General features: G+C 39.3%; 1 protein-coding gene and 1 long non-coding RNA gene across 3 annotated transcripts in view; both read left to right on the forward strand.

Annotated features, from left to right (window-relative positions):
* LOC125892345 (uncharacterized) overlaps positions 1-3,580 on the forward strand; it is a 43,035-nt gene extending 39,455 nt beyond the window's left edge. For both annotated transcript variants that reach the window (XR_007449733.1, XR_007449732.1), the window contains 2 exons: positions 2,331-2,441; positions 2,542-3,580. This is a non-coding gene — a long non-coding RNA (uncharacterized LOC125892345). The remainder of the gene's footprint in view (positions 1-2,330; positions 2,442-2,541) is intronic.
* Positions 3,581-17,540: 13,960 nt separating this feature from the next.
* hoxc13a (homeobox C13a) lies at positions 17,541-21,702 on the forward strand. The gene is made up of 2 exons (XM_049580879.1): positions 17,541-18,399; positions 20,684-21,702. Exons 1-2 carry the CDS (start codon positions 17,736-17,738, stop codon positions 20,938-20,940), a joined length of 921 nt encoding a protein of 306 aa, XP_049436836.1. The 5' UTR covers positions 17,541-17,735; the 3' UTR covers positions 20,941-21,702.
* The last annotated feature ends 1,162 nt before the right edge of the window (positions 21,703-22,864 follow it).

Below are 22,864 nucleotides of genomic sequence, written 5' to 3' on the forward strand. Positions count from 1 at the left end.
ACAGAGACATCAAACTAGCTTGACAACATGGCCTAAAGCAACTATGATGAATATTATTAACTGTGTGGACCTTGAATTAATGATAAAGGACAAATCTGGACCCCGTGGCTGGACCAATTGGGAACCACTGGTATACACGAAGTCATGAACTCGGAGCTCTCAGAAAATTTCCACTTACCTGGTTTTGAGCACCAAGAGGGGGGATTCATATGGTCGTTTCTCGTGAACACTGTAAACACAACCCCATTTGAACACAGCATTAATATATGTCAACAGTTGTATGCTAGCTAACATTAGCCTTGAGGGCTAGAATGTTTAGGCTACTGTTGCTTGGCAACACCGTCAGGTCCTTCATACTAGCATGATCATAATCATCCAGATTTTAAATCTTGAATATCAAACATGTTTAAAATTGAAATGCCGATGAGTCTGGCAGCAGTTCTGGAGGCTCAAGACTGGATCTGTAAACCTCTCACATTATTGAATTTTCTCTTCTGATTGTCAGGAGGGGTGAATCTGGGATAAACAGGCCTAAAAGTCCTGGAGGCTGATCCCAGCTTGATACTACAGCCACACTAGCAGCACTGTGAGGCTTTTCTTAAGCACAGCTGTGCTTTGGGCTAAATCCTAGCCTGCTCACTGTGACACTGCGAACATGCTGATGTTTAGTCAGTTTTATTTATAATGCCCAATATGTTATGTTTACCAGGTTCACTTTCTTAGTTCAGAGTGTTAACAGGCATTTTCTAATTAACGCTAAACACTGTGTCATTAGGATTTATCCTCCAGGCACCATGGATATCTGTACCAAATTTAATGGCAATTCATACAATACTTGTGGGGACATTTCATTCTGGACCAAAGTGGTACTATCCCCAGAGCCACACTGTGTGACTAAAGTAAGTAGCAGTCAGTTGCCAAGACAACACTTCCTTTAGCTGCTGCACAGTAAAAGTGTTCCAGTCTGCCTTATCAATAGCTTGACACAGCAAGGGGTGTAACTGCAGCTCTAAGGGCACAGCAAGAGGGAATGACCAGGAAACGGCAGAGTTCTTAAATAAATGTCAGCAGAGCAACCCAGGAGTGAAACAAAATCCAAATCACAACACTCAAGCTACCTAAAGCCAAATGTGGCAGGCCTTTTAAAAATGACACATATGTTGAGCCACACATTTCGCCGTGTTAGCTCAGTTGCAGGCACAGACCTTCGGGCGAAGTTCTGCTGTGTAGCAGAACCATAATATTGTTGGGGTCAGTGTGGTTACCCCCTGCTGTTAGGGCACAGTGGAAATGCCCATGCACGTGCCACACCGCAGTGCTATGGTGTGTTATACTGAGCAAGTGAAAAGATACATGAGTGTTCCATTCCTTGATTTAGACACTGCAGATTTGCTGTCATCTATTTGGTATTTTCGGGCGTAAAACAGTGTGCGGGTTTGTAACCATGTACTGTTTGTACTAGACCTCATGCAAGGTACTTACTGTATATTATGTCACATGATTTGTTGGTATTGAAATCCGCAAATTTGATTTATTTTGTGAGTTTTGCACAGAGTGTTCATGGTGTTTCCCCTTCTAGTGGAACACCATGTGGAGTTTTATTTGGAAAAATATTGTATGTACAACAGATGAATCATTTTTGGATCCTGTTGAAGTGTGCCATAAACTACACAATTTGAAAGATAATGTTGCAAGTCAAGAAAATCACATTTGGCGTCAAACTGTTGAGGTATAAGACTGCAAAAAGACGGAATTATAAGGAGCACGCGCTCAAGTTGGTAAGTCACTGGATGAAACACATTTGAATATGGAACATAGCGAAGTAACCTTGCTAGCAAGCTGGTATAGATGACATATACTGTTCAAGATGAAAGATGGCGTTCACTGAGCGATTTTACACAAAACTAAATTGGGCGACAAACCAACAACAAACAGCAACTTGAAAAATAATGTTTCAAATCATGAAACTTGCTTGTGATTCAGGGCACAATTCAAATGAGATAAAAAAATTACTTGTCCTTGACAATTCACTACCATACACACAGTATTTTTTCCAAGTAACCGTTGACTACTGTACCTATTTCTAAGGTCTCATGGGGGACACCAGAAGAGGAGGAGTTCTTCCTCTGTCTGTAGTGTTTCAGTTATCCAGCCCCCCCCTCTAATTTTCCATCATTGCCAATGGCATCTGTGAGCCAAACCAACCCGAAATCCTGAATTTTACATCATGCCCCATGTCTTCATGTTTTTACTTTCAGCAGTGTCTTTCAGAAACAGATCTAATAATCAGTGTAGTTTCCTTAAATATTTTCTTGATTTTGTTTTTGTAGCTGCTGCCGCTGTGATTGCTGAAGGCCCAGGCCACTAACGGGCAGCTGGGACGCCATGTGTTTGAACAGCCCCCAGATCTTCTACATGTATCTCCGACCAGCACCCAGCAGGTAACGCCATCTGAGAGGTTTTTAAGCACATTCATCAACCTCCAATTTACATATTTTGTCATATTTAACTGATTTTTCAATAAAATGGTTGTACTTTCAGATGAATGCAGAGACCACCAGTGAACCAATCATTTTTTTATTTTCCTCTTTTTATGGCCGAGACCACAGCCTTACTGCTGTAGGTCGAACTAAATGGAAAGTATCAGTTAAATGAAAACAGTCTCAGAAAAGTCACTCAATAGGAATTATCAGCCGAGTATTGTTCTTGTTTCCTGTCTCTTTATGGGTATCATTTAGATGATCACATGTTCACATCTCTACAGTAATATAGATATACTGTGGATTTGCTTCATTTAAAATAAAGATTCTGAAGTCTCTTCGCTCACTGTTAATCAGAGACCGACTTCAAACATTAACCCCAAACTTTGAACATTTCACGGAATTTTTTCCTGCTTGAATACAAATGCTTAACTCAGTTTTCTGTGCAGGTACAAAACTGAAGTCAGTGTCCTAAATTCAGAAACACTTTTCACTCTAGAATTGCAGTTTAAGAGTCTTTAGTAGAAGTGTGTTAAAGTTTACTTTTCTAAAACTGCTTCTCATTAACTCTCCCCCTCAAGCTCACAGCCCAGAACATTAGTGGTGAGGAGGGCGGACTTGCAAGCTTGTTTTCACGCCTGCATCTATTAGAGAAGAACCAAAAGCATCGAAGTAAGAATTAAGATGTAAGGTGAAGAGTGGAAGAAAAACCAGTCGGGATTTATTTGCCGTCTAGCCATAAAATGGATGTAAAACCTGCTGGCACTTGGAAGTTGTTTTCAGGGAGGATGAATCAGCTGCAATCGGAGTTCCTAAAACTTTGATGTGAATTATATTCATCTCAGTATACTGATTTGCTATGATTAGAATAACAACAGACAGAACACGAAAGAACTTGATAAAAGTGCATCATTATAGCAGCACAGGGATATCGAAAGCAAAAATATAATACAAAATTATAATAATGAAAGCAGGATGTCAATAAATCATGTGATAAGCTGTAGGATGAGACACATTTGAAAAGCAGAGACAGATGCTCGTTACACTCCGCTATCTGAGCATGAAAAGGTTGGCATACGTAAAAAATGAATAAAAATGTAAAGAATCTTTTTTTAAAAGTGTAAATTATTTCCTTCCTTCATTGTACTCATTACAAACAAGATTTCCATGCGAAGGGTATGTATTTATTTGGATTACCAGGTCTACAGAAAGCAATACATACAGTATATAAAGAGAGTGTGCACTTTACACGTAATCAGTATATTGAATATATTGACATATGTAATGTAATGTACAGGACACACAGATACTGTATGTTGTAGGTTTTTTTTACTCCCCTAAAAACACAAAAGGGAGGTTCAGAAAAAGTACTGATTGTAGGCAAAAACTTTCGCTTATTATTTTGGTGATTTATCCTTTGGTTTGAAGACATCAGAACTGTAATGGACAGCTTGACTTGAAAAACTGCCCTTAAGCAGAGAGTCACAAAACTGCCCTGAATGTCCCCAAAAATGAGACTTTTATCTTTCTATTAAAAATGTTCCATCAGAGGTTTCCCCTCCGTGCCTTCAGTCATATGGAAAGACTTTTTTTTTTTTTTTTTCCCCAAATGGTAGATATCCGGTTTTGGAAAAATTCCTCTCTTGTGGTTATTATACCCACACACAGTATGGGAGCAAGTTGTAAAAACGACATTTTCCTCGCTCAGTTGACTGAGTGTGCATAAATAAACACAAACAAAATCTGTCTGCCCAGAGTATCCATCACTCTCCCTCAAATTGCTCCTAGTCAAGTCAGTGTGTTTGCGTGTGGGCATCGCTCTGTGTGAAAAAGATGACTGTGAGAGTCAGATCTCATAGTCTCTCTAAATAGGTATTGTGTATCCACTGTGTGTAATGTTTGTGCAACAGATCACAAGATAGGACATTCATCAAATGTGATATCCTCATACTATTAATTTCACCAACCAAAGCCAACAGTCAAATATCTGAGGGCAGTTATTCTGTATTTTAGTAAGGCAAGTTCTGCATGTATGATGTAGTTGATGAAAACAAAGGTATTCACTTCACCGGATACAATAATAAACCCATAGCTTTTTCTCTGGTGTGTGTGTATGTATGTGTGTGTGTGTGTTCGTTCCAGCAGCAAACACCGATGTTCCCTTGAACTTGACCTACATTCACAGAAAAAACTGATCTCTTTTTCTGAATTTATTCATGCACAATCCATTTGTAGGTTTTCAGCTGCACAAACAAGCAATAGCAATACTGCTCTCTGTATATTGTTTTCTTGTGCAACGTTGTAATTGCTGCTCTAACCTTATGAAAACACCACAAAGGTCAATTGTGCCATTTCTGATGTGTACATTGTAACTGATTATGGTGCTAATGACTGCCTGGATGGTTAAGCTGCAGGTACTTAGGCATCACAGTTTCTCAGAGACCTCGCACTGCAGCATGTCATACCTGAAAAATAATACATTTTTAACACTTCAGAAAATATTCCTAACATTTGTTAAACTCTCATGGGTTGCCCCATTCCTGTTCTTGTTACACATCTACGACGATGCGTACACAAAGAAAGTACAGATGTTAGATCTGCAGCACAAAACTGTATTTTTCTCCTTCTCAAGCATATCAAAGTGAATGAAATATAAACTACAAAATCCTGGGGAATATTTTTTATGATTTTTCCATCTTGCATTACTGATAGACATTAAAAAAGAAGGCCAAAGGCAAAACAGGATAGTGATTACTTTAATGAAAAACATACTCAGAGGTGACTTTACATTACATTACATTATAGTATATTTTACATCACAATTTTAGAATAATCAGCATACATTGAATGAAAAAGAAACATAAAATGTAATGACTTATTAATGTTTACTACTATGGCTGCTGCACTACTAAAAGATGATGTTAGATTTATAAAAAAAAAAAATATAATTACACAGTGCAAAAAAAAAAAAACATGAATGGAAAAACTCTCGTATTATTGCCAGTCTTGTCATTGTATAACATTTGATGAAAAAACAATCACAGAAATTAGATAAAACTTTAAACATACAGAGAGAACACATCTACAGAGTAATGTTTTTAGTAAATGCAGTTTTAGGTGTATGTAAGACATAATTTTGACATCACTGCGGTTAAAAACAACTGTGTCGTACTGCAGGAGATCCTAACTGATTTAAAACAGTGATGCTCATTTAGAAGCCTGCGGGTCACATCTGGCTCCAGCTTAAAACTGCCCACCCGATCAATTTCTCGGCTTTAAGAGCCGGTGCCTCGCAGTCAGTTCAATCTGTAGTTTTAGGAACGTCATTTAATTGCACTTTATACGGTAAGGTTGGATGGCTAAACAATGAAATGCTTGTAATGTACTGTATTGCTGTACTCTACCAACTCTCAGAGCGGACTTCCCCAGATTCTTGGCCAAAGTCAGCCACGCTAAATGGTCGTTCTGTGTTTACTCTGACCTTAAGCAAGGTCATGAACAAATATTTCTACTTGGGAGTATTTCCAGGATTCCACAACAGTCAAAGCAAGCTTAAGAGAAGGATTTACACCAGCGGGGTGTTCTGTGGACCACCAGTATTTATTGTGAAAAAATTAGATGATTTATCAGTTCATTTAATCAGCTTCCTAAGGTTCTGTGTTCCCTCTCCATTTACAAAGTGTGACAGTGTTCACACTGTCAGTTAACTGTTTGAATGTGAAGTACTCTTGATTAAAACCCTGAATAGAGACTGAATTCTGTCAAATGTTGCAGCTGTTTTCAGGTATTTTGTTCACTGCAGAAATGCTAAAATAAAAGATTAGAATACAGTTTGATCTGCTAATACACACGCTCCATTTAGCACTTTTTGCTTCTACATTGCAGTCAACAACAAAGTCAAAATGCCAAATTCTAAAAAATGCTGTGAGTCATAGAAAGCACTGTTTGCAGTTTTGTAAAAAGGAGTTACAAACATTGGAATTTGTCACTTTCCCCCCTCAAAGATGATGCTCGTTATTTCTGACAACCCTTATTATTGCTATCCATTCTTAATAAATAATGGCAGCACTTGTCCTGGAACATGGTATCCACTGATGTGTAGATTTTGGAGATTCAACAACGAATATTAATCTTTTATGTGTTTATTATTTTGATTTGTATTATGCCACAAGAAATAAAAGTTTTTCAAACATTAGATAAATAATTTGCTTTCTCATTTTCCAGATGATATCTGACGTCATTGTACATTAGAAACGCATTTTAGTTGTTTTGTTATTCTCTGCATTGTTAGTCAACAGGTTAAATCCAGTCAGAATGGCCTGATGTTGCACATTAATTTGTTCTCTGTATCTAAGTCTCGAAATTATTGCTATATAACTACATGTAAAACCCTCTCACGCATTTAATATCTTACCGATGCGGATTATTTTACAGCCTCTTCAATCGTTAATTGTGCAATTAAATAGAAAATTAATTAAAGCGCCGATGCAGTTTTCTGGTGATACAGTAGCACAGTTCAGGGTCCGAAGTTTTTGGAGTTTTGTTGGCTTCTCCATAAAATCCCACGCAGGAAGAAAAAGTGAGAGAATGTGGTTTTTCATCGCCCTATTACTCCTCTGAATATGTTAATAAAAGTGCTGGTTTGTATTTAAGTGTTTTTATGGAATAATTCGCAGAGAAAATAACACTCGCAGCTTTTTAAAAATCACCACTTTAAACAACAAAATGCAAAACACGGAGGAGACGGGAGCTGATTGAAATGTTATTTGAGATTCTTATGTTTTATTTTATTTATTTATTCATGTTTATGCTGCAGGTAACTGAAGTTTGGCTGAATGTGTGTCATTCTTGCATTCATGTGCGTCTTTTATAAGAAGTTCAGATTCATATGAATTATAATAGGCTTATGAATGAATATTAATAATCGAAAGGGAGCGCATACTGCAGTTTCACATCCTTTTTTTGCCAGTGTAGACTTTATGACAAAATGCATGGCAGGCTTGGCCTAAAAGACTAATGATTAAATAAAAACAATCATCGAATTTGAATTAAAATCAGATTTGAAATCCGATGTTTTGTTTCTTCAGGCTGGACCGAGTAAAGAGAGTCGCAAAGTGCAACTAGAATTTCTGATGTCAGACTCCAAACAGCAGAAAGATCAATAAGACGCGCAGCTTAGCGCAGAGTTAATAAAGAGCATCATCCGTCTGCAGCCAACTGCTTTAACATACTTTTATTATTTACCGATAAGATTAAAGCGGGTCCATAATGAGTTCACTTAAAATAAATGATTGCTAGACCCTTTGTCAGTGACTGGATCCTGCTCTCCACAGGTTGATAAGATAATTCGCAGCTTTTGTTTTGTTTCTTCTTTTTTTTTGGCTCACCGTTTTTTCTGTAGGATCGGATTTGGAGCCCGCTTATGCAAACGGCTACTGTTTTTAGTTTACGAGCGAGGTGAGAGAGGTGAGGGGTGTCCTCTCCTGAGCACACCCCAGCTCCGTCTGAACACTGCGACTTTGAACTTGAACTTTGTCTTGCTCATCTTCATAATGCCTGCAATACACTGGCGCGAGTGAACCTGCGCTCACTTTAGTCTGCGCATGAATTTGCCTCGCTGGCCTGTCAATCCATCTCTGTTCATTTACGCCCATGCGCAAAGAAAGGAAGAAAAAAAAAGAAAAGAAATCCCTATCAAGTGTGATGCACCAGACAGCAGGCGACAGTACAGATTTCCACTTTGGTCAGTCTGTCTTTAATTTGACTCAAGCTTTGGTTACTTTGCACTCCACTATGTTTTTGTGGTACATGAAACGTGACCTGGAGGAAGTTTGGGGATATCAAAACATGGCCGAATTGTTTGCTCTGAACAATTAAAGGCTTTTAAGCCAAAAACTATTCAGTATTCAGGACAACCAGTCATGTCTATCGCATTATATATAATCAAATATCCAATGCATGCGCAAGAGAGAGATCTGATTTGGACCTATAGAGGAAGTCAGCCATATTTTGAGTCCGACTTTTAAGTCTACGTGCAAGAAATAATAGGAATAATCACTTTCACACATGTGAAGCCTTTGTGCGCATTTATTGTTTTCATGCGCAGTCTGTTAAATTTTGTTTATTAAAATAGGATTGACTATTTTTGCTTTCCTCGCTCTTATAACCAACACCTCATTAAATGTATCATGTTTAATATTACGCATGTTCTTTGCTATACGTCAGCTCACATAAACACATTCCTCTGCTGCAAGCATCGCGTGAAAACGACTGGCTGATCTGGAGACAACAGTTGGCAAATGTTTGTACATGCATAAATATTACAGTTTAATTGCTTTATTTTACCTAAAGCGCGTGACGTGTATGGCCTAAAGGGCGTGAGTCAATAGTTGCATAAGAGTGATTGCAGGTAGGCGCACAGAGAGAGATCACATTGCGCACAGAGAATACTTCTGCAGCTATTTCAAGCTGTTTATTACTGTGTGTAGTAATCATCTAATTTCACATAGGCTTAGACCTGCGGTATCAACTTAACACGCATGGATAGTGGTAGTTTATATTAGCAGCCATCTCGAAACTCCATCACAGACTCACCGTCACAAAGAGCGGAAACATGCACTAACATGATGATGATGACGATGATGTCGAATTTAAAGTGACTGAATTCAGATTTGCTCTCAGTGGCCTCACCGCCATGTTCCAAATTGGAAAGAAAAGCTGCATTGCTGCAGATTTTTTTTGACGCCACCTCCTTCTTTATTGGCTCAGGTACAGCAAGTTCCCGTGGATAAATTGTGCGCCCAGACTGAGATTCACATCTTAAATACACCAGTAATGAGTTTAATCCAAATAAGGCAGCTTTGCCAAATGCCCAAAGCATTTTTGTGATAGACATTTACGTAGCAGCGTGGCCCCGGTGTTACTTCCTGCAGCAGTCTGTGTCCTAGACGCCTCTCACACGCGCTCATATAAACAATTTGGATCAACATATTAGGCGCCTTTTACTTTTACTTTTGCCTTGTTGATATGATTCAGAGTGTGACTTCCTGTGCACCATTTCACTTTAAGATTTCCTCACATCACAGCGAGTTAACCAACAACAAGCAGGTGCGGACATCATTTTCCAGTCCGCAGCTCTTCCAAACCAACAAGCCATGTTGACTTTAGGTTCTTCAGACAGTCACTGCAGACTGCGGGAGGAAGTTGTTGTGCTTAAAATCGCTTTCTGTGAATTTCTCGATTTTTATTTGGTGTCTTCAAGCGAAGTGGGCTTCACAGCGTGGGCTAAATAAACTATTTGCCAGTACCAAATATAGTTTGCTTCACGTTTTACTTCTGAACAGAAACATATAATCTACATGTTATTAATCGTACTGCAAGTTAAGTGGTACAGTTCACATTATATGGTATTCCATAAATTTTGTCTTTACGCAAATATACAAATATCGCCTGCATATGACATATGTGATAAATTGTCAAGAACATGAGGGTACATTTAAGTATAAAAAGATATTCAAAGGGGGAAATGTGCATCTTATAGATGCGTTATCAAGGTGATGTGAGGAGCGAAATGTAGAATTAGTTATTTCAGTTTTAATGATTAGAAACAAATAATTATGTATATTAGAAAATGATCCGCAGAGCTGCAAATGAATGCAAGTTCGTTCACGTTTGCACTCTTCCAGCTCTCAGGCGAAGTTAAAAACTGATATAATTTGCCCTTTTATATACTCGGATTATTGTTTGCGTTCAAAATTAGTTTTTATTTAACACTACATGGCTAAAGAGTTTCTCAGTGAACTATATAGCGGCGTGTTAAGCTCCCAAACATCCATCGCGCGTGTCCTCAGCATTTTGACACATTGTCTATTAGTCGACATTTACAAAGCTGCATGGTGTTACAGTCTGTAATGCACATTAAGTGGCGTGGAAATATTGCCCTATACCGCAAGCCTCGAGATTTAGGAAGATACCCTTGAAGAAGATTATTTTTGATACAGATTTCCATTTCCAAGGATTTAATTTCCTCCCGCATGTCAGCACAGTTTGCCTAAATCTGCCGGCTGAAAATGGGGTGACCTTCAAAAATAACAATATTGTCTAAATGGCCCGGTTTAATCAGTTTATTAGAATTGCTTATTACGTTTACAATATACATATTAAGCGTTAGAGGGCGTCTAATTTCAAACTATTTCTAAAAATAAATCCTCATCAGTTGCAGCTCCATACAGATCTCCTGTCAGACAACACATCAAAGCATTAAAGTGTTTAAAAATGCCCCTATGCTCATGTTTGTTCACTTTAACATATAGTGTGAAATATGCCCAGAAAGTTTACAGCGTTTTATTCAGTGAGAGAAGAAGTGAGATGATTAATGATGAACGTGTGTGTCTTTTGTTTTGCTGTCTGGACGGATGGAGCGACCGCCTCTCTTAACTTGAACTTGGACTTCCGACGAGACGCGTCAAACTGTGGATTTATTTTGTCTGCTTTCTCACCGGCTTGACAACCAGACTGCTGCGGGAAAATTAAGAAGTCACTCCTGCAGGACTTTTTGTAAGCGGCGATAAATATAAGTATTGACCACATTAAAAAAAAAACAACCTATTTATAAATCATAATCAGATATAAGATAGGACAGGCTTAGTCCAACAATAATGAAGAGACATGATTTGAGAATGTTTTGTTATATAACAGTAAATATATCTCAACAAACCATCTTAACACAAAAAACGTTTAATTATAATCTTGTGTGTATTAATCACGCTCCTTTGGTGTCCCTGCGTCACAGATGCGTATTATCTGATGGCGCCGCGCATTTACAACTATGTCCATATTAGGATATAAGAATACACTTTATTGTCTAAACTTGTAGCCTGTTGCTGTGCAGAAATTGTAATTACCAGCTTTTGAAAATAACCACGTTTGTATCTATTTATGTATTCATGCTTATGTAGCCTGTTTTCTAAATTGTACTACATTCTGCCAATGTTTGAGGCTCAAATGTGTGCCAGTGCACCGTTGTATTTCTAACTAATTTAACTACAGTTCACGCTTTTGTCGACGTTATGAAACTACACTTTGTGTGATATAAACAAAGTGCAGAGATATCTTCCTCTTGAATATGGTAACCCTCGCAGTCGGAGTCATACCACTGATGTTTTAGTAGCAATATGATAAGCGCACTGAATAAAAAGGCTGTAAAGCCCATGTTGTATTTTGTAAATCCACTTTGGCCTTTCTGTGGCGGTGGTCTGCCAGCCTGCCCTCTGTCCTCTGGGCGCGGCTCCGCCTGGCCTGCTTTATTTTGCGGTTAAGCCACAGTCATCCCCTCCTAGTCTACCTGCTCTGAGTGAGGTTAAACGACTCAAATCAGATGTAAATAAGGCTTAAACTGTAGTGTAGGTATTTTTATTCATGCATGGCTTTGCAAAAGCGTACAACAACTAGATATATTTTTATTATCAGTGGTAAATAAAAAGATGGGTTTACCTCGTGGTGATTAAAAAACAGAAACTATCCGGCAACATGAACAGAAATACTGCATTTCAGAGCAGCTCGAATGTCTAAATAATAAAGCCTGTGGTGCACATCTGTTAACTTATACGATTAAGAAGAGTCTGTGTCACATGTATAAGAAGATGTTGGTGGGTAAAGTGAGTGTAAGGGGGGTTACTCCCCCCACACCTCTGTATGGCCTAAACTCGACACTTGTATCCTCTATTCACTGTACGTCGTTTCACGAATACTTAAGATAATTTCGGTTTGCTTAGCAAACATGGCTCCCACCCAGTGACACCAGATTATACAGTGCTGTAATAGATCTGTGATTTAAAACTTGAAGGCTCGGTAGTTAGTGTTTGATAGAAGTCATGTTGCAAGCCGGACCTGCATTTTAAAATGTGTATATGCAGCAAGATCCTGTGAGAAATGCGACAACTAGGAATGTGTGAATCTTGGTGCGAGCTGAAATAGGAATCAGAATACTCCATAGTATGTTATTTACGCAAGTTAGGTTGAGTTAAAATGTTCCTCGCTTATAAAAATCTCATTCTGTTTGTCACGCAACAACACTGGACTGCCCTAGTTACATATTTTGGACCACGGTTGAGCATTTTCTTGACAAAATCTCGTCCCTTCCTGCGTCCTGACTGTTGGCCCAGAAGTCCAGTGGTCTTGGCTTATACCATTATGAACATTTTTGATCGTAAATTAAAGCCAGGCTGAACGGGAAAACACCAGATTGAAATGTTGTTTTAGTTTTGTAGGAATGTTTTCATGACAGTGGATTGTTCTGCAACAACAGTCCACTTACTTACTTACTTACTTACACACACACACACACACACACACACACACACACACACACACAAAACAGTACGAAGCAAACACTCAGTATTTTGCAGAGGAAAATGTTGCGTTAACATGAACCTTAATGCAAAATACATGTGATGCGCCAGACCAGGAGCGCGCGTCACACACGCGCAACTTCCAAATGAGCTCCAGTCTTGATTTACTATGAGATTTATGCATGCACTACAGTCAGATTTTGTCCATTCAATTAGTCCAGACATTTAATGGGTCCAAAGTTTATTCCACTGAGTCTGACATGTTTATTTACTAAAAATCCTCGAATCCTCATTTTGAAAATGCGCCACGACTATTGGCCTTTATGCTGTTTAAACGTGCGAATCTGTTTGGTTATTTTTGGTTGAGGCAGTCCACTGTGAAATGAATTTACCACTTGGTTTACTTTGATTATAAAAAATGGTTTTATCTCAAAGCTAAGCCAGAAGCTGGCTGGAAACTCGTAAACACAAACGCAACCTGATTTTCAGCATGCATGGCGCAGACTCTTACCTGCAAGCTGTCAACACATTCTTGGATCGCTACATCGCTTCTTCAAAGACTTTTTATGCCCAAGGATTTGCATCATTCCCGAGACCGGTGAGATAATGTTTGACAAGTAATAGTGTTGCTTTTTACTGGCATTTCTTTTCGGTGTCTAACTTATTGATGGTCTACACATGTGAGAGAGACACGGAGTCATTTTGATGCAGGGAGTGCACTGCAGAAATGGGATTTCCCCTAGCTCAAGGCAAAAGATACTGACTATGGTGGTAATTTCACTTGTTTCCATTGGAGTGTTTTGAGTCATGTGTATAAGAGATATGGGATTTTGAAGTAACTGATTGTGTGCTACAGCCCTGTAGTGCTGCAGGATCGAAATAACACACGCTGCACATATACTGCATGTATATAAGGGCGTATTCCGCGTACATAAGATCCATTGCATCAGTCATGTGCACATGCAGTCAGTTCCTGAGAGCGGAAGCCGCAGGTAGGCAGCATTTGTATGGGGATGGATGCTCTCCCCTCCCCCACAAACGTCCGCATTAGACGGGCTCCCTCCGTCTGACGGGGCCTGTCTGGAAGGACATGATGTCTGGTTGTCAAGATATTTACAGCAGCACATCATGGCTGCTTGTCAAGATATTGATAGTCGTTTCAATTAACAGTTCCTGAAATAAGTGAAACCGCAGCTGAGATGAAATATCGCACTCATCCTGGCAGATTATTTTATGCTTGTTAAGGAAAATATTTTTTTAAAAACCAAGTGGACAAATATTTGCATTTGATTGCGCAGTATGCTGTGAAGTTCCTCCACAAACTGTATGCATGGCACTTAAAACCAGCCACCACCTTCAAGTTTTAAACACCTCAGGTGCACTAAAATGGACCCTGCGCCAGTTTTTGTTTTATATTTGTGTAACACCTTTAAGTCTGTGATGACGCAGCCTGCGTTGTTTCAGTGACGCATGGTTACAGATTTCGCATTTTACCCGGCAGTATTGGAATTTGGCCTCAGGAATTTGCTTAGATAACGCTGACAGTCACATGAGCATTAATATTTGTACTTTCGCTCATGGATAAATATTTCTGGTCGAGTTGTAGGAATTTTGACACGTTCTGTGGTGACTAAATAGAAATTAAAACCCAGCTAATTAATTCCATTTTATTTTGTAACTTAATGTAAGATTACAGATGCACATACGCGTAATATCCAAGGTAAATTATAGCATCTGTGCCGCGTAGAGTTAAAGTTTCGGGGGAATTGTGGGTGAAAAATAACAACTTTCATATCAATAAGGTGTCTTAAGTAGTGTATATTCGTGTGTAAATTATTTACTTTTTAAATATGACGATAGGTAGTTAGTGTAACACTAAATATAAAGCTCTGCAATATGAAATTTGAACATGCGTAATGTAAAAAAAACAAAACAAAACATATTCCTCATCCTTTAAGAATCCACCTGTGTGTCTCCAACCTGCCCACTGTTTAGATAACGCAACTAAACGTTCACAGTCTAAGTTTGATATATATTTTAATCCATTGTGAATTGTTTTGTGCTGGGCGTGTGTTAAATACTGGCTGAAGTATTGTCACTGTGGTGTAAGAGTGGCTTGCTGCTGCATTGCACATTTTGCTGCAGTGGAAATGCGCCAGACGCTTAAATATTTAATATTAGGATAATCATTTATTTGCTGTCACCATTACCATATAATAGTGGTAGTAGTTCTTGCAAGTTAGTGATGATAAAGCACTTTATTTATTAATTCTCAAGTGGTCCCATTATTTGAGGTTTATCTTTATTATGTTGTTTTTTTCTTTTTCCTAAAACATTAATTATAAGAACTAAAAAAAAAACGTCCATCATGTCAGTGTCAGTTCTGGAGATAACTCGATACAGTTGTGACGTGTGATTTATGATTATTGCAACACAAAGTGTAACATCATCAAGTCATAGTATTTTTTTTCTTCTTCTAAATTCATCGTGTACTTTTTTCGCTGAGACTTAGCCGCCTGTTTGACCAACGCTACATCATCCGTGTATCCCTCGGGGGGAAACTATTACAGCACACACACATTTGGGCGTAATCTGAAAGTTAGGTTGAGTGATAACAAAATGCACCTAACTAAAAATAACACACTATCATTCATAAACTAAAAAAAAAAGGCGTGATCTTCTGCAGTCTGAATTTTCATGGAAAATGTTAGTTTGGAGGGAGCCGGTTTCCTGCAGCGCAAAAGCTGTCAAATTCCTGATCCTTGGAGGAAAAAAAAAACACACACACACACACACACCTAGGGATTATTTGGAGTTCCTCTTCTGTTCACACACAGCAAATATTTTCGAGTAAGGGTCTCTAAATAACAGCTAGTTTGCATGCATACTCTAGTGTGAAGTTCATTCTTGTCTGTCTAGACTCTGATTACGACCCTGTTTGTCTGCGTTTTTTTACCTTGACCTTGGACTTCCGTGCAGCTGCCGTTTGGATGAGTCCTCCGTAGTTGTAATTTCCTTGAGACAAAAGAAGAATAGTCTCTGCTCGAGGAAGGACAGGGGGTTTAGCTTCCGTAGTATACAAATACTCAACGGTGGCCTGATTATTCCCAAGACAACTCAGCAGTGCAAAAATGTTGATAAACTAGGCACCCTTTGTAGGGCAGCTTGTAGCCTGCTTTATGAGTGACTCATGGGATAGGCATCACAAAAAGTCTACTTTATAGACACTTTGCGGGCCTATCCCATCGGTAATATTTCAAAGTCTAAAATACAGTTAAGTTCTAAATATTAACCCATAAGTATTGAAGATGAGAGGAATAAAGGGATTTCCCTCAACTGTTGTGGCTGTAGGGCCTGGTGACGAAATGGACTAAAAAGAGGTTTTGTATTTAGCAGAGAGCTCCATACCAGTGGCCTGTTCAAATCTGAGGGATGATTCGTGTAAAATAGTGACAGAGGAGTCCATGGGGGGAAATGGTCCGCATTTCTACCATGGTGTCTAATTGAATAAGGTCTGTGCACACAGTCAGGCTGAAAGCGACTCTTTGTTCTTATTTTTTTTTTCCCTGGAAGTGTCAGCAGCCACTTCTATGTTGTGAATGAATAGCTCAGTGAAACAGAATCATCACATGAATTCGTTTAATGGTCATTTTAGTGGTCACATTATGGCTTAAAAAGCGTTTCAGCCTAATCGAGAATACAACTGAACACGTCTTTGCGCAGTCATATTGCGGAAATATAAACTATTATAAACTAATGTTTGCTGCCATTAATTGTAGACGATTACTATGATTATATCTTCAAATGAAAGATACACCGTATGTGGTGAAAGGTTATTTGTAATGACGGTATCTTACCTGAGCTCTCACCTCGTCCTGTGGCTGTTGATGCTGAGGTGCAGCGACACTCCTTCAACACAACTTTGCCAGAACTAAAACTCCTGGTTCTGCCAAACAAACCACACACGCACACACACCCTCTAGATACCAAATAGTTTTTCAACCGATACATTAATTAAAATGTATCACCCCATGCTCAAGTTGTGTCCTGCTATATTTAGACTCCACAATATCAACCTCTAAAAGGCAACATTAATAGTAAATTACGCATTATTACGCCCTGCAGGAACAGTAATAGTCCACAACTAGTCTCAGAATCTCATCTCAGCATGTTAATAGGTGACCCAGTGGCAGCTGTATACGGGTTTAAAGGAAATGCGTCCTTCAGAAAAGCAGTGTTGATAAGATTGGACGGAGACATATTTGCTCTGACAGCACAGTATATTTTTTTATGCGTAATACTTTCTTACGTGGTGGACATCAATTTGACTACAGACCAGGGTTTCCACATTTAAATCATATTCTTTTTATTAGTACATTTAATTAAACTAAACCTCAGCCGGATCAGGTTGCTTTCACTTAGTGAAATATAAAGATTGCGCACCAGTGCGCCAAGCAATATAGGAGATAAGATTTAAAGATTTAATTTGTATTTTTATGTTTTTTTATTTTCACTGTATCAACTGTGACATGTATCATATGCTATTATATTCTTTGGCAGTCCTGCAGTCGGCCAAAATTCACAGGTTGTTTTCGTTTGCCCCAATCTTGAAAGTATCCAAACTCCCCTTTAAGGGTGTGGGTCTCGGTGATTTAAGCCAATGATATGACTCGGTGTACTGCAGGAAAAAACTGTGACATGTGAGGCAGTGGGTCTTTAAAGGGCTGCGCTGCCCCAACTCACAAGCCCAATCTCGTAGGACTTGTTAGCGTATCACGTGCCAGATTCTTAATGAAGTGGACACACGAGGGTCTCGTGTGCGCATGCGCTTGGTGTAAAATGTAGTTGGAAATGAGGTGTCCGTCTTGGAGTAGTCGACTTTTAAAAAGCATCGGCAGCCCCTGATATGACGACTTCGCTGGTTCTGCATCCACGCTGGGCGGACACCTTGATGTACGTTTATGAAAAAAGCCCGAATGAAAACAACCAGAATAAAAGCCAAACAATGGAGGGACTGAGCGGTAATTGCCCTGCGACCCACTGCAGGGACCTGATGTCGCACCCCGCGCTGGGACGACATTCTGGCACCATAGCGACCCACCAGGGCTCCGTCTACTCGGATATTTCTTCTCCAGACACCGGCCGGCAGTGTCCGGCTCCTCAAACATCATCCAGTGCATCTTTGAGCTACGGTTACCCCTTTGGAAACCCATATTACGGCTGTAGATTATCTCATTCGCACAACGTGAACTTGCAGCAGAAGCCCTGCTCGTACCATCCCGCAGAGAAATATGCCGAGCCCAGCACAGCGCTGCCCACGGAAGAACTGTCTACCAGGGCGAAAGAGTTTGCCTTCTACCCGAGTTTCGCCAGCTCATATCAGGCTGTTCCTGGATATCTCGACGTGTCGGTGGTGCCCAGTATCAGTGCCCATCCCGAACCGAGGCACGACGCCTTGATCCCCATGGAGGGCTACCAGCACTGGGCTCTCTCCAATGGCTGGGATGGGCAGGTGTACTGCTCCAAAGAGCAAACGCAGTCAACTCATCTTTGGAAATCACCTTTTCCAGGTACGTAAAAATCATGTTTCGTTTTCTTTTTCAAAGCTGTCTTCAGATTGTAATTCACATGATAGTCCAGCGGCTTGTAGGCTTTTAATATCTGTGTTATCACATTAAGAGAGCTATTTAAATGAAGTCAGATACCTTTACTCTCCTGGGATGTTATTACTTAGTTTATGAATTTTATTGTGTGAAAGAGCCAATATCAAGTTACAGAGAAGTCCAGGGAAACTCTAAAATGTGCTAAATAAACATACAGCTGTCAAGCCTTTTCTCAGTTATCATATGTTTTCCATAGACTCAAAGACTTTAAGCAGAGATATTCTTCAATTTGACGTTAAAGAAATCCACACATTTTTCCTTTAAGTGTGCGTAAATATCAGAATTGAGTTCAAGAATATTTGCATGGCCCTTTAATGGTTAATACAAATTCAGAAACGGAGCATCTGCTTTCCACAGTTTGTGGTTTTTTTTTTCTCGGAGTCATATGATGAATGTCCAGTTTCAGTCACGCAGAATAGGAAGCCACACCAGTGCATACCTTTGCCCCCTGTTTGATAATATAGTGACGAAGCTAGCCTACTGTGTTTGGATGGTGTCAATAAATCTCAGCGCCCTGCGATGTGTGCACATCCCCCTGCATATACCAGGATTCAGTTATCCAAGAGTTGCATTGCACACAGACCTCAGCATCATGTTTCACAAATGTTTCCCAACCACTGACCAGTTCACATTATAATCCAGCCTCGCCTTTTTACTTTACTTACCATCATACATGCAAGATATCTGATCATGGACGCAGGGGCCCGACCAGTATGCAGTTTACAGAGTGTTTACTGGACTGCTTCTTTTTACCACAAGGGTTTATTATCTATTTGCAATCTGTAGGTATTTTAATTCCCAGATAGAAAACTTCTCAGACCTTGCCTGAACCTCTCATGCGACATCTGCCCCCTTTTTTTTACGTTGAAAATACACAGGAGCAAGCCACGCAAGCACGGGCACGCAGTCAAATGCGCGCGCACACATGCACAAAAACACAGGAACGCGCTGTCCATGTCTTCAGACATACCATATACACACAAACATAAATTGACACACAGGCACACAAAACTATTTTGCTTTAAAATAAAACAAGTAAAACAGTGACCTCCGCTCAGGTATCATAAATTTGCTTGTCACAAAATATTTAATAATAATAAAGATATCATGGAGCTAGTGTTTGAATATCCATTTGCCATATTCTCACGAGCTGTGGAGAAATATCCACAACCCCTGACTGTAAAATGACATGGGGGCAAAAAGCTTCATGTCTCACAGTTTGCCACTATTTCTCAAGGTATTGCCATACTTGTCCTGTCATGTTTCTCATTGGCTGTCCTAACTCAGCTTCAGCCTTGGCGAAAGGGTGTTATCCCAGATCTTTGCTTACCTGAACGAATAAGATACAAAAAAGATTCAGAAATTATGTTTACTCTTAAAGGAAATTCTAGGAAGTGTGAATAAATTGTCACCTTTCACTGAAATTGCAACTTTATGTTTATATAAAACTTAAAGTTTTCAATTGTAATCGTGTCAGATCGTGATTTTTTATTTTCTAATCAGGCACTGACCAGCGTAATGCATCCATATTGAGGCTTATTGCAGTTTATACTTACACACTGGTACCCCGCAGTTCAATTAAACATCGAGAGATTTATTCAAGATATCGTTAACGAGGTTTGTTGTAGTAAAGTAGATGGTCAACCAGGAGATTAAGTATCGACATGCAGCTTAAGGAAAAACATCGATCACTCGTCCACTGAAAACAATGCACAATTGCAGTGACTTTAACTTGATGGTGATTGTTCATTTGCAGAAACAACGGATGGCTTATCGCTGTGTGACACAAACGGAGTGTATTTTACATGAGCGGACTCTCTTAGGCGATTTTATATTTGCGTTCCTTCATGTCAGGTGCAGCACACCTGAGATCTTCACTGCAATGCATTTTCTCTGTAGTGTGTCCCTCCATCCCTCAACCCCCCATCCCTACACACACACACACACACACACACACACACACACACACACACACACACACTTGGAGTGTGATTTTGACCTTGAAAATGAAGCGATTTTGAAACTTCTTTTTTTCTGTCACATTAGGTCAGTAATTAAATTTAAACATGTCTCAGTTTGCATCAGAAATACAGAAATACACCAGTCTTGTCATTGTGTGTCTTGTCAACACATTGCGGTGTTAATTTGCGCTAATATTTTCCTACAATTTTTCCCTTTTTAACCCCTACAGATGTTGTGCCATTGCAGCCTGAGGTCAGCAGTTACCGCCGCGGGCGTAAAAAACGTGTCCCTTACACCAAGATCCAGCTGAAGGAACTGGAGAAAGAATATGCAGCCAGCAAGTTCATCACCAAAGACAAGAGAAGGCGCATTTCGGCCGCCACCAACCTCTCAGAGCGTCAAGTCACCATCTGGTTCCAAAACCGGCGAGTCAAGGAGAAGAAATTTGTCAGTAAATCCAAGAGCAGTCACATGCACACCACTTGATGAGATCAGCGTCCTCCTTGAAACTGCAACTCTTAACTTCCGACACATCTTGCCATATATTTACCTCTTGCATCAAAAATCCGTGGCTGAAGGACATTTTTGGCAGAGTGGTTTTTCTTTTTTAATTTAAGTTCCATCATTTCCATCGACCACGCCACCATGCCCCCTTGTTTTCAAGTTAGAGATAAAGCTCTACAAACTGTGAAAATGTTGAAAATTCACGTCACATTTGTTTTATATGAATGTACATATATAAATATATAATATTTAAAACGATATCTGTATTTCAAAGACAAGTATTGCGTGTTTTTCTTTTCATTTTTTTTTTCTCCAAGCCAAATCTCAGAAGGACTGATGACATTTCTAAGACTTACAACAAGCAGATCGAAACAGAGGAGACTGGTTTGATGTCATTTAAGAAAGATAATCGCCACATGGACATAATTTGTGGTAATGACAAGTTGAACTTGAGACTTCAACAAAAAGCTCACAAAGAGGACTTTCGAGAGAAAGAAATATTTCTTTTTTTTAAATATTCCTTCAGAATTTCAAAAGCTATGTTTCTCTGTGTGGGAAGTGTTCTCTTAAGCCTGGTAAAACAAAGGCTCCTGTGTTGTTAATCTGTATAGTGCAATGCCTTTTTATTTAATTCATATTATCTAGTATGGCGGAACTGTAAACTGGAATACCCCAAGACTTGTATGTTTTCCTTTGTCAGTGAAGGATTCTGTCATGCAACTGGAATGATTGTAAACCATTAAAAGTCAGTGAGTATTACACATAAATGCACAATCGTTTTTAATTTTTTTTTTTTTGTCTTTGTTAGTGTAGCATTGCAGCTGATCACACGCCTTGTACGAAGCCTGTAATTTCTACTTTCGTGCAGTATGTGAACTGTATTGTGGTGTTGAATTACGTACTGGTAACGTGTTTCATAAATAAATGATGATTATGAAAATGCTTAAATATTCAAGTCAATCAACCCATCCTACTTGCAGCATTTCCTTTCGTTTCAAGTTACACTGGTGTCATTAAGCAGCAGAAGCTCTAACCGCTGTCTTCTTTGCTCTTCAACTTGAGTCCATAACATCAGCAGCGGATGGGCGAGTGAGGATTTTATGTTGCAAAGTGCTTGATTAAGACTTATTGGGCATCCTGGAGTCTTGTTAATGGCTGCAGGAGATGATACAGCGATTACGCATGGTTATTGAGCAGCAGAGCGCGTGCCTCACACTTGCAAACCAAGAAAAATACAAAATAAATCAGTATATTTAGACAGATTTTGACTGCAGATAGAAATATTTTAATAAGACCTGCAGGATCTGGTGTTTCAAATGGATCATTTACAGAAACACACTCGACGGTTGAGAGAAACTCAGCCCAAATCTATCCCGCCCTCATCCCCAACTCCGAGCGCATTTTTAATCAAAGTGAATGCCAAAGAGATTTAACCTGTCACTTGGCACAAGTTCAATTTCAGAATCTTCACAAACAGCCCGGAAGGCAGTGAAAAGCGCTTTATGCGTCAGCTCTCACAGAAACATTTACAGGGTGACCACAGAATATTATTTTCAGACCTTTTCATATTCCACAGGTACAAATTAGTTATTGTTGGTCTAATAATAGGAACATTATAACCCGCAAGCTATGAGAGTTAAACGAGCACTTTCCCTTCCCATCACCATGCAGTGTATTTAAAGCATTTGCCTACACTGTCATAACTGATTGTGCTTAAGATATTAAGAATAGCCTACATGCGTAAATTAAAATGGCAAAGCCTTTGCATGCGTAAATGTTGTCTGCGACTATAGCGCATGACGCGTATGTGGATTTTAGTTAAACCTGCTGTTTCAGTGCGTAAAAGGCACAGGTGAGTTTTGCGATGAACTTGAGGATGCTTTTGTTTGTCACCAGCATGAACTCC

Source organism: Epinephelus fuscoguttatus, linkage group LG7, assembly GCF_011397635.1.
Source record: "Epinephelus fuscoguttatus linkage group LG7, E.fuscoguttatus.final_Chr_v1".
NCBI classification, from domain to species: domain Eukaryota; kingdom Metazoa; phylum Chordata; class Actinopteri; order Perciformes; family Serranidae; genus Epinephelus; species Epinephelus fuscoguttatus.